This window comes from Sus scrofa, chromosome 2, assembly GCF_000003025.6.
Source record: "Sus scrofa isolate TJ Tabasco breed Duroc chromosome 2, Sscrofa11.1, whole genome shotgun sequence".
Classification (NCBI taxonomy): domain Eukaryota; kingdom Metazoa; phylum Chordata; class Mammalia; order Artiodactyla; family Suidae; genus Sus; species Sus scrofa.
The window spans coordinates 116,209,416-116,220,883 of record NC_010444.4 but is presented as its reverse complement, the minus strand read 5'-3'; the positions used below and the strand labels follow the sequence as shown (position 1 = coordinate 116,220,883).

The following is an 11,468-nucleotide window of genomic DNA, read 5'->3' as shown; positions in this document are numbered from 1 at the left end:
AAAGGTATGTGAGAAATCTTTTTTTTTTTTTTTAATAAAACAAAATAAATGCATCTTACCTTGAGCTTACGCCGGGCATTGAATTCCTGGAGCTTCTTTTGAGCTGTATCCATGTGGACAAAATTGGCTGCTTTACCTGTGACCCACGGGTGCTGGAGAGCTTGGAAGGTAGTCAGCCTTTTCTTAGGATCCAACACAATTAATTTTCTGACCTGAAGTTATAAAGAACCACAACTTTTTAGGTAGACTTCTGGGGTGATCTGGGCTTGCACCTCAGCTTATGAACTTCTAGGTCTTATTCTATTTCCTTGGCAGTACACCAGATATACATTATTATTATATTTCCTTCACAGTATGCTATATATACATTAAAAAAACAAAACAAAACCCTTTTAAGCCCCAGAGGTCACTGTGGGGACAGCTTCAGGTCCCGCTAACTGAGGAAGTCTGAGAAAGCTGTGGTGTGTGCTACCTGAGAGCCCAAACTGGCAGATAGCTTGCCCCTGGAGGTCAAAGAAACAAGTCCTGCCTTGCCTGTGGACTGGAAGTTCTTTGAAGGAAAACTAGCATCTGAATAATTCTAGGCTGCACTTTACATCACTTAGAATTCAGAACTTAAAATACATCTCAATGGAGATGGAATCATTCATGCATCCCTCATTTCTGTGAGGATTGAATGGCAAACAAAGAGGGTAGTATCATAGCCCTTAATGTTTACAGCATGAGTCTATCATCAAGTTCATAGGTCTCTCTAATCCCTTCAGGGTACTTGAAAGACTAAGTCAACAGCTGGAGTAAAAAGCAATTTAGAATCAAAGTAAAGATGTCAGTGGCTTGGGGGTATGATTTGTTTAAAGGAATGAATTCAAACCAGTGGTAACCCATTCTGAAAGGTTTACCCCTGCTTCTGAGGATAAGCAGACAATAAATTGCTAGGAAGATCAACAACCAAGATAATTCCCAACCGTGGGCTCAGAAGTGGGGACCTGGAATAAGGCAGAGATTATGTGGAGTCAGGAGGCATGTTCAAGTCCTAACTTGTTCAAAGTCTCTACTTTTGTGACTTTATACAAAGACCCACATATGAACGGGGTGACTAAAAAGGCCCCTCTTGGGCCCTTTTCTTTCTTTCTTTTTTAAAAATGCTGCTCCCTGGCTGCATAAGGGAGGGAAGAAGGAAGAGAGGAGAAGGGAGGGAGAGAAAGAGAGAGGGAGGCAGAGAGACGGAGAGAGGGAGAAAGTGACGAGGGAGAGAGGGAGAGAGAGGAACTTTTGCATGCTGCAGGTGCAGCTCCCAAAAGATTAAAAATAAAAAATAAATGGAAGGAGGACTAAATAAGGTGATTACTGCGGATGTTGGTGGCAGTTACTCAACATGTATTATATCCCTTAATTCTCCCAACAATTTAGAGATAGGTAACAGTATTATCCTAGATAAGAAAACTAACACCTAAAGAGGTTAGGTAACAAGGCCAAGGTCATACCTACAGTTTATAAGAAAGTGGGCACTTGAATCCAGGTGTGTCAGACTTCAAGAAGCCTTGGTCTATTTCATGATTCACTGTTTCATTCAATAAACATTTACTGAGCCTGTACTTTTATGTCCATATGGTACTAAGATTTGGGCACACATGCTTCATCCTCTCCCAGAGCTTACAACCCAATTAAGAGAACACCTTTGAGCCAGTATATATAAATGATGACTACCATGAAGAGGAAGTGCAAGGGGCAGAGGAACAGGTGGCAGAAGGAACAAACCAATTGTGAGAATGGTGTGCGGGAGATGAAGTCTCCCAGAGGATGTCACATGGCAGCCAGGGCTTGAAGTAAGAGTTTCCCATGCAAAGAGGTGTGTGTGTGTGTGTGTGTGTGTGTGTGTGTGCGCGCGCGCGCGCACATGTGTGTAAAGATGGAGAGGAAGAATGAGGAAGGAAGGAGAAAAGACCTTCACAAAGCAGAAGAAAGAGCAATGGCCCATGGCCAGAGCTACCCTGATAAGGGACTGGAAGTCTGAAGATCTTATTAAAGATTTTGGATTTTTATCCTCAGAGACTTAAAGCACAAGAGTGACATGATGCAAATGATTTATAAGACCATTATTCCTCTGGATCCTGTGTGGAGAGCATACTTAAGAGAGCACAATAGAAGGCCATGGGCCAGGAGAGGATGGGGGCTTAGACTGGGATAGTGGTGGTAGAGGTGGGAGAGAAATGGATGGATTGAAGAGCTGTTTAGGAGTGTGGGGCCTGATGTGTGGGAGAAGCTGGGGTGACACACGACACATCACATGTGCTGCCTCCCTTCCCAACCACGCTGGAAAAGCCATGGCCCATAGGGAATCTGTTTTCATGGAAGAACACAGATGGTAAGTAGGGAAAAGAGAACTATATAAAGGGTCTGGAAACCTGGATCCTTAGCTCTTAATGATAGCTTTCCGCTGGGAACCTGTGTGAACTGGAACAGTCACTTCATTCTCTGGGCTTTAGCAAACTTATCTTTAAAATGCAAGGAAGATTAGATGGCTCTTAAGATCTCTTGGAGATCTAACATTCTGTGATTCAAAAGTCGGCTTTAGTTCTTTCTTTATGGTTTTGCTCTAGAGGACTGATGGTAAATGTTTCAACTACACGCCAGTATCCTCTTTATTTTAGAATAGGTGGGCTAAATCCTCAGAGGGTATGTGTTTCCGGAATGCAAACAAACATCACTGTTACCTGAAGTGATAAGCCAAGTAATACAAACAAACAAAAACCAAACAAATGTACAGTGTAACTTGTTTATAATGCCAATCATGTGCAATGGGACTTGAGTTACTAAGAGGATATCTTAATAAGTTTGAACATTTCAAGAAGCAATGTTGTTTTACTCAAAGTATAACTAATCTATGTAATTGTAAACCATTTTAAAATAGAATTCTATGTAAATTATGTTTGGATTCATCCAGCACAGCCACCTTCATAGGTAGGGTTCTACACTGACTAGATGGTAAAAACTCATTAATACTGCAGCAATTTGTAATTTCTGATAATTTAGCTAGTGATGAATGAAACATACCTAGTTTTCATTATCTATAAGGAAAATGCATTCATGTGCATTATTTTATTACAATACTTTACAATTTAAAAAGAAATAAGATTTTAAGGAGGGCAAATTTAAAAAATGGCACTGCCCATTAATTACCTAAGAATGAATGTAAGAGATTTAGTTTCATTTTGTTGTGGTCACACTTACCAAATCCTTCGCATTTAGAGACACTTCATCCCACCAGGGGGAGATAAAGTAATATTCACAATTCAGAATTCTCCTGAACATGAACTGATCACCTCTTTCATCATAGAATGGTTCAAATCCACAGAGTCTACAGGGACAAAACAGAGGTAATAAAACGCCTTTAAAAGCCTAAGTATATTTCACCAAGATTTGGCAGAAATTTAAGAGTGTCCATTTTCACAGCTTCCTGTTATGAATGGAAATCTGCTCAGCACAAGTACGTAATTGCCTTGATACAATCCACTTTTGATTGTATAAACACCTAGTCATATCTTCAAGAAGTAAGAACAGATGCATAACCAATCTAACATTTCTATAAGAGGTATAATCATTTTAATGAATATGACACAAAACAACAACAATAATAGCTAACACTATTATAGGCACTATGCTAATGACTTTTCATGGTTTTTTTTTTTTTATCACCAGGAATTGAGAAGACAGATTGATTAGAGTTCCAATTTATTACAAAATGGAAAAGTTAGGATTTCGAGAATAAAAAGGTAAAAGGTGGAAGAAAAGTTTTTAGTCATTTTTATTCAGCCCTATTCACTGAATTCTTCCATAGAGATCAATAAAGTATTAGATTTCTAGCCCATTCCAGTTTGGATTTCAGAGTGAGCAGAGATAGGAGGTAACATCATTGTCAGGAATGGCCTTTGAAGACTTACTACAATCAGCAGATGCAGCCAACAGAGGCAAGCAGCCTCACATCCCCTCGACCTGGTATGTGACCCTCACTTTTGCACATCTCAAAGACATCTCACTATGTTCACCTTCATCTTCTACCACAGGTCAGCATAAAAATGTATGAGAAAAGTGAGAAGAAAGAAACAGAGCCATCTCTGGCATCCTAAAGAGAAGAGACGAAAAGTGAGTTGTTGGTTTGGGACCACCAAGCTTCCACTGTTTACAGGTCTGTGGAGGTTCTGAACTCATTAGAGATCAAAGGGGAACTTGGAAAAAAAAAAAAAAAAAGTCCTTGCCAGGGCATGTGTTGCATTTGACAAAGAATGGGGGGAAAGATGAATACATTAAAAAACGTTTCCCCAAATTTTTCCTCAAACTGGCTGGGTTGGTTGTAGTACATCCTAATGTAGGGGGTTTCTAGAAAGAAGCAATTTCTCACATCCTTTTGGTCAGGGAATGCCCTGTAGGGAAAGTCTCTGTCTCTTTCAAATATCCTGAGGCCAGCCAGGAAAAGCCAAGGCTGATTTTGTTTGTTTGTTTTTTGTTTTGGCTGTACTTGTGGAATATGGAAGTTCCCTGGACCAGGGATTGACTCCAAGTCACAGATGTGACCTATACCACAGCTGTGGCAATGCTGGATTTTAACCCACTGTGGGTGCTGAGCCTGGGCTGTGCAGTTTTCCTCTCCCACTGCAGTGCTTCACACATGGAATCCTGTTCCAGCATAAGGATGCCCATAACTTGCCAAGGAGGCAGCTCAGCCTTACCCGGCCCTCCTCTGCCCTACACAATAGCAGAAAAATAGAGCTTGTTTTTGGCTAGTCATAAAGAAATTAGCCAACTTCCCAGGCTTAGTTTAGGGAACTCTCATGTTTCCCCTTGTGGAAATCTAGAGAGAAAAATGACAGTTCAAAAGAAACAGTAGTCAAATGCCTTTCTTTCATCTCAATCATGTCAGCAAATTTGAACACTGGTGACAGAGGTAAAGAGTTTGTGTTTTCATGGAGTTCCTGCTTTGTGCAAAGGGACTATCAGTGTCTCTGGAGCACTGAGACACAGATTCAATCTCCAGGATGGCACAGTGGGTTAAGAATTTGGCGTTGCTGCAGAGGCAGTATAGGTCACAACTGCAGCCCAGATCTGATCCTTAGCCTGGGAACTCCCTATGTCTTGGGGTGGCCAAAAATTGGGGGAAAAGTTTATATATTCAGCCTCAAAAGCCAGAACTGGAAGAAATGTGACAGAGAACAGTGTGTGCATGTAAACACACACACACACACACACACACACACACACACACACACACAGAAAATCCTTCAGAAATGGAAATATTTGAATGGTGACAAGGATAGTTTAAGAGGACATTAGGATTATAAGGGCTGGAAGTGTGAGTGTATTATACAGGGCAGCTCCAAGCCATTGGGCAGAATTGGAGGGCTAAAAGCTGAAAGAGTTTGAATCTCTGATGTTATCTGATTCTGACCGGAGAACATTAGCAGTTGCTTTTTTCTGTGGGGACAAAGGGTTTAGGTGTAAAAGTAGAAGGATCAGAATTCTTGTAAGAAATAACAAAATGGTCTTCATTTCCAGCCTACTGTCATCCTTAGAAACAGCAAAGTCATTTAAAAACAAAAAGGAGTTCCCATTGCAGTGCAGCATTAATGAGCCTGACTAGTAACCATAAGGATGCATGTTTGCTCCTTGGCCTTGCTCAGAGGGTTAAAGGATCTGGCGTTGCTGTGAGATGTGGTGTAGGCCAGCAGCTGTAGCTCTGATTAGAACCCTAGCTTGGGAACTTACACATGCCACAGGACTGGCCCTAAAAAAATTTGTGGGGGAGTTTCCTGGTGGCACCGTTAAGTTAAGAATCCACCATTGTTGCTGCTGTGGCCACCATGGCTGCTGTGGTGCAGGTTCTATCTCTGGCCTGGGAACTTCTGCATGTGGCCAGCATAGTCAAAAAGAAAAGAAAAGAAAAGAAAAGAGAAAAGAAAAAGAGAAGAAAAAAGAAACAGCAAGGTCATAGTACAAAATACCTTGGTGGAACTTTTAATAATAATAAAGGAGGTACCTAAACCCAATGGCATGATCCACTGGAAAAAAATGTTCCGATGAGCTTGCCTGGTAGACTTCATCAATTATTAATGAACTACAGATTAAATAAAAAGTCTGTAGCCTTAGGGGCTGACAAAAGTTAGAACAGAACTAAAGGATATGAGTTGTGAGCAACATTGTTATTTGCATTTTGGAGGCTACTACTTCTTATTCAACCAATACCTATCAACTGATGACCTTAAGTGAACTAGGGGTAAGAAACTTGACAGATTTTAAAATTATTTTCAGTGTTATAATAACATGCTTCTCAAAGAGCCACATTTCTCCCCTTCGTTTCCCCATATCAGTGATCACTGCATGGAGTTTTAATCATCCTAGTTCAGTTTTTCAGGGCAAATTACTTAATTTCCTACCTCCATCTCTCTGAGTTCTTAAATATTCTTTTTTCTTTTTCTTTTTAGGGCCGCATCTGTGGCATATGGAAGTTCTGGGTTAGGGATCAAACTGGAGCTGCAGCTGCCAGCTTACACCACAGCCCCAGCAACACCGGGATCTGAGTGGCATCTACGACCTATGCTGCAGCTGGTAGCAACGCTAGATCCTTAACTCACTGAGTGAGGCCAGGGATGGGAACCCACATCCTCATGGACACTATGCTGAGTTCCTGACCCACTGAGCCACAATGAGAACTTCTCTTGCATATTATTATTATTATTATTTTCCTTTTTAAGGCAGCACTGCGGCATATGGAAGTTCCCAGGCTAGGGAAGTCCTTCTCTTGCATATTCTTAACGTATCAACCCTTCTCATAACATTTCAAAATAAAACGATAATTGGGCAGGCAGGTTTACATTTTGGAGGCAAATCTGCATCATTATTTGCAGTTCAGTTTTTCATTTAACATCACTAAGAATGATATGTCACCTAAATAATTCAAGAGACAACATTCTTTGGCAGCATAAAAGTGACCTCAATATAAGCTGAAGGAATTCTATGATGTGGCCTTGAGAATTCGTTTTAATGAATTAAACATTTAGTGTGGCAAACAGCCATTACCTAACAGTTTGCACTTTCATAAGAAAAAGCATGATTCCCTACACATTCCCTACATTCTTCTCAAGCTTTAATATATTCTGGAAACACAGGTCATAAACTGATCACTGAAAATATCTTTGACATTATATAATAGCAGATATCTATTTTATGGGTTGCTTGTTAAACCTTTTTGTGGTCACTACCAGACAATATACCAACCCAGGTGAACTTAGAGTTTGCTAATTTGCTTGAGGGACCCAACCTTAGTTATTCCCTTCCTAGCTCATATTACCTAGGCAGTGCACTAAGAGTACTTTCAAATTAGCCAAACCAAACCAAACTTCTTTCTATTATGGACTACACTGTGCTCCCTAAAATTCCAGTGTTGAAGCCCTAACCCCTCATTGTGGTGGTATTTGGAGAGGGAGCCTTGGGCAAGTAATTAGGGGGGAGATGAAGTCATGAGGGTTGGATCCTGTAATGTGACTAACGTCCTTAGAGGAGAAGAGATCAGAGAACTGCTGTCTCTTGTTGCCATGTGAGGACTCAATGAGAAGGGCACTGTCTACAGGCCAGGAAGAGAGCTCACACCAGAATCCGACCTACTGGCATCCTGACCTGAGACTTTGAGCCTCCAGAACTATATAATCACATGCCTGCTATTTAAGCCACCCAGTCTGTGATATTTTGTCACAGCAACCTTCTTTGAGCTAATATACTTTCTTCTACACTCTTCAAGATTTTTTTATGGATTTGAAAATTATAGGTTCCAACAATTAACTATGCAGTATCTTCTAAATGACAACCAAAGCTACCTGCTGTTTTCTCTTTTTAACTTTCAGTGGGTAGGTCTTTTTTTTTTTAAATTAAAGTATAATTTATTTACAGTATGCTAATCTGTACTGTACAGCAACGTGACTTGGTTATACACATATATACTTTCTTTCCTCCTTTTACTTAATTTATTTATTTATTTTTTTAGGGCCAAACCCATGGCATGTGGAAGTTTCCGGGCTAGGGGTCAGAACTGGAGCTGCAGCTGCCAGCCTACACCACAGCCACAGCAACACCAGATCTGAGCCGAGTCTGTGACCTATACCGAAGCTCTCAGCAACATCAGATCCTTAGCCCACTGAGTGGGGCCAGGGATTGAACCCACATCCTTATGGATACTAGTCAGATTTGTTACTGCTGAGCTACAAGGGGAACTCCTATAATTTGTTTTTTATATTCCTTTCAATCATGGTCTATCCCAGGAGACTGGATATAGTTCCCTGTGCTATACAGTAGGACCTCACTGTTTATCCATTCTAATTGTAATAGTTTGCATCTACTAACCCTAAACTCCAAGACCATCCCTTTCCCTCTCCCCTCCCCCCTTGGCAACCACTAAAATCTGGAACAAGACAAGGATGCCCACTCTCAATACTTCTATCCAACATAGTATTGGAAGTCTTAGTGATGGCAACAAGACAAGGAAAAGAAATAAAAGGTGTCCACATTGGAAAGGAAGAGGTAAAACTATCACTATACACAGATTACATGTACCATATACAGAAAACCCTAAGGACTCCACACAAAAACAACTAGATCTGATAAATGAATTCAGCAAAGTAGCAGGATACAAGATTAACATTCAGAAACTGCTTGCATTCATTCTTTACACTAACAATGAAATATCAGAAAGGGAACATAAAAAAAAATACCTTTTAAAATTGAACCCCCCCCCAAAAAAAACCCTAGGAATAAACCTGACAAAGGAGGTGAAAGACATATACTGAAAACTATAAAACATTAATAAAGGGAATTAAAGAGGATGCAAAGAATGGAATGATATACCATGATCTTGGATTAGAAAACTAATATTGTTAAAATGGTAAGATTACCCAAAGAAATCTACAGATTTAATGCAATCCTATCAAATTACCCAAATCTACTTGTTTTGGATTAAATTTTGGAATTCACTGATATCCTGCTTTTGTAGCTGTTCTAAAATCAACCTTCTTCCTCAAACACTCTTCCATCATTCTTGCTTATTTTCTTTGTATTTGCCTGCAATTCCATAATCTCTTTGGCCAATTTCCTGAAATTCCATGTTTATTAGTAGGTTCCTGTAGTAGCTCAGGAATGGAGTTGGGGATTTCAGAGAATGAGAGATTTATCCCATTTTTTTTTTTTCTACAAGAGGAAAGGTTTCGGAGTTCCGTCGTGGCGCAGTGGTTAATGAATATGACTAGGAACCATGAGGTTGCAGGTTCGGTCCCTGCCCTTGCTCAGTGGGTTAATGATCCGGCGTTGCCATGAGCTGTGGTGTAGGTTGCAGACACGGCTCAGATCCCACGTTGCTGTGGCTCTGGCGTAGGCCGGTTGGCTGCAGCTCCGATTCAACCCCTAGCCTGGGAACCTCCATATGCCCCAGGAGTGGCCCAAGAAATAGCAAAAAGACAAAAAAAAAAAAAAAAAAAAAGGAAAGGTTTCTCTGAGTTTAGAGTATTAGACTAAAGGTCCTTGAGAACTTAGATATAGGAAACAAAATGAATAGCCAAAGGCATTTTAAAAAACTCCTGATATAAAATGCACCAGTTTGGGATTGCTTCAGAGTTTAAATAGCCGTTTGCCCTTTAAAAAGAAATACTATTCTAATCATTTTGATGAGATGCAAATAAGTAAAATAAATTCAAGTTTAATAGATGGACTTGAGTTTCATGTTCATTATTACCATCAAATAACAAACTCTTCCCCAAATCTGCTATACACTGCATAGCAGAATGAGACACAGGAAAGCCCTAGACAGAAGTTCTGGCCCCCCAAAAATTACAAAATAAAAAGTTTATTCTCAGAAAACTCTCTAACTCCATTTAGTATGTCATAAAAAAAACACAAAAAGTCAAAAATAAATCGTGCTTTTTAGGAAATCTACGAGTACCTAGAAAATACTACAGCAAGGCAAACAGTATGTATAGAGATTGCTTTTCTTTACTTACAAGATATAGGTGATTATTCCTACAGACCACATGTCCACCTCAGGTCCATAGGCGCATCCTCTAAGAATTTCAGGTGCTGCAGAAAGAATGAATATTGTGTTAAATTGGAGTTTAAATTCAATACTCACATTTTAATAACAAGCAATGGGAAGAAATGAATTCATCAACAGAAACTTCAGAGCAGTTTTATAGTCAATCTTCTCTCCTCAAACCAAAGTATGATGCTATAGTTTTTTTTACATCTGTTGTAGTGGGAGAGATTACAGTCTCTCTGTGTTTGGGGTATACAAAGTTATTGACTGTAATTTCTACATCAGAACATTATGATACTGCTCAAATCTGATAGACAGTGCTACATCTCTGCTACAAAACGAACTCTGACAAAGGAAAGAAAGAAGTGAAAGTTTTGCATAGCAAGGGGAAAAAGGCACAATCATGCCACCTGAGGCACAGGGTGTCCATGAGTGTGTGTGTGTGTCAGTGTGCAGGGCAGAGACCAGGGCAGGTGGTGGAAGGACTGGAAAGTCTGGAGTACTAGAAAGTTGTCTCAGGAGCTTGGAGGGGCTCTGGCATGTGTCCTGGTACTGAGAGCTACATGTAGATTCCCAGAGAGCAGATGTCCTCGGTCAGTTTGGGACTATGAACTGAGAAAAGGGGCTTCCCTGTGTGCAATGAGGCAGCTTTAATCAGCCTTGCCCACCATGTGAAAATGGAAGATCTTCTCAGCCATGAAACGGCCACAGAGCATAGAATAGTGAGATCTTCCATGTTTTTGTTACCTTAGAGCTATGGAAAAGGAGAGTTAACTGGGTCCAACGTTTGCGCTGAGGATTGGAAGTGTTTGCTTGCCTAACTAACAAAGGAAGAAAAGGGGAAGTGAGAGCTTTACCTTCTACAAAGAAATAGACCTCAGCTTTATAGCCCAGAGCAGTCAAGAGAGGCATTTTGAACAAAAGAGCTGTAGGTGTCAGTGGGGTCCTTGAGGGAGCTGACTGGTGAATGCTGAGGGCATCTTGAGGGAGGCACTGGGGACAGGGGCACTGTACTCCTCCCTCCCATGGTGGGGGTAGAAGAGCATGAACTGGATCCCTGTCCAAGCAGCCTGGGAATACTACATTTAGTGCAGATTGTCAAAGTGAGCTCTGGAAGAAAGCTCTCCTCATGGGACTCTGAATTTAGTTTACAGTTAGGAACACGGTGGATTTTCCACTGATGTCTTCCCTTCTCTCCATCCTTCTAATTAGGATATTCATTTCCCTGTAGAAACTATGCTACATAAAATATAGGCGATGAAGAGCCTGTGCAATGTAATGAGAGTGTGCATTCTAGCTCTCTCAGCAGCAAATCAGCAAGATGCACCCTTTGAAGAATTGGATCTGGGGCCAAGAAATTTTTCTCATCTATAGGAAAATTATTCCTAGAAAAATTTCCTTT

General features: G+C 40.5%; 1 protein-coding gene across 8 annotated transcripts in view; it reads right to left on the bottom strand.

Annotated features, from left to right (window-relative positions):
* CAMK4 (calcium/calmodulin dependent protein kinase IV) overlaps window positions 1-11,468 on the bottom strand; it is a 324,433-nt gene that overhangs the window by 13,952 nt on the left and 299,013 nt on the right. For all 8 annotated transcript variants that reach the window (XM_021084617.1, XM_021084620.1, XM_021084616.1 and 5 more), the window contains 3 exons: window positions 10,035-10,110; window positions 3,232-3,358; window positions 60-212 (listed from right to left, as the gene is read on the bottom strand). In XM_021084617.1, the coding sequence (XP_020940276.1) occupies window positions 60-212; window positions 3,232-3,358; window positions 10,035-10,110 (356 nt within the window). The remainder of the gene's footprint in view (window positions 1-59; window positions 213-3,231; window positions 3,359-10,034; window positions 10,111-11,468) is intronic.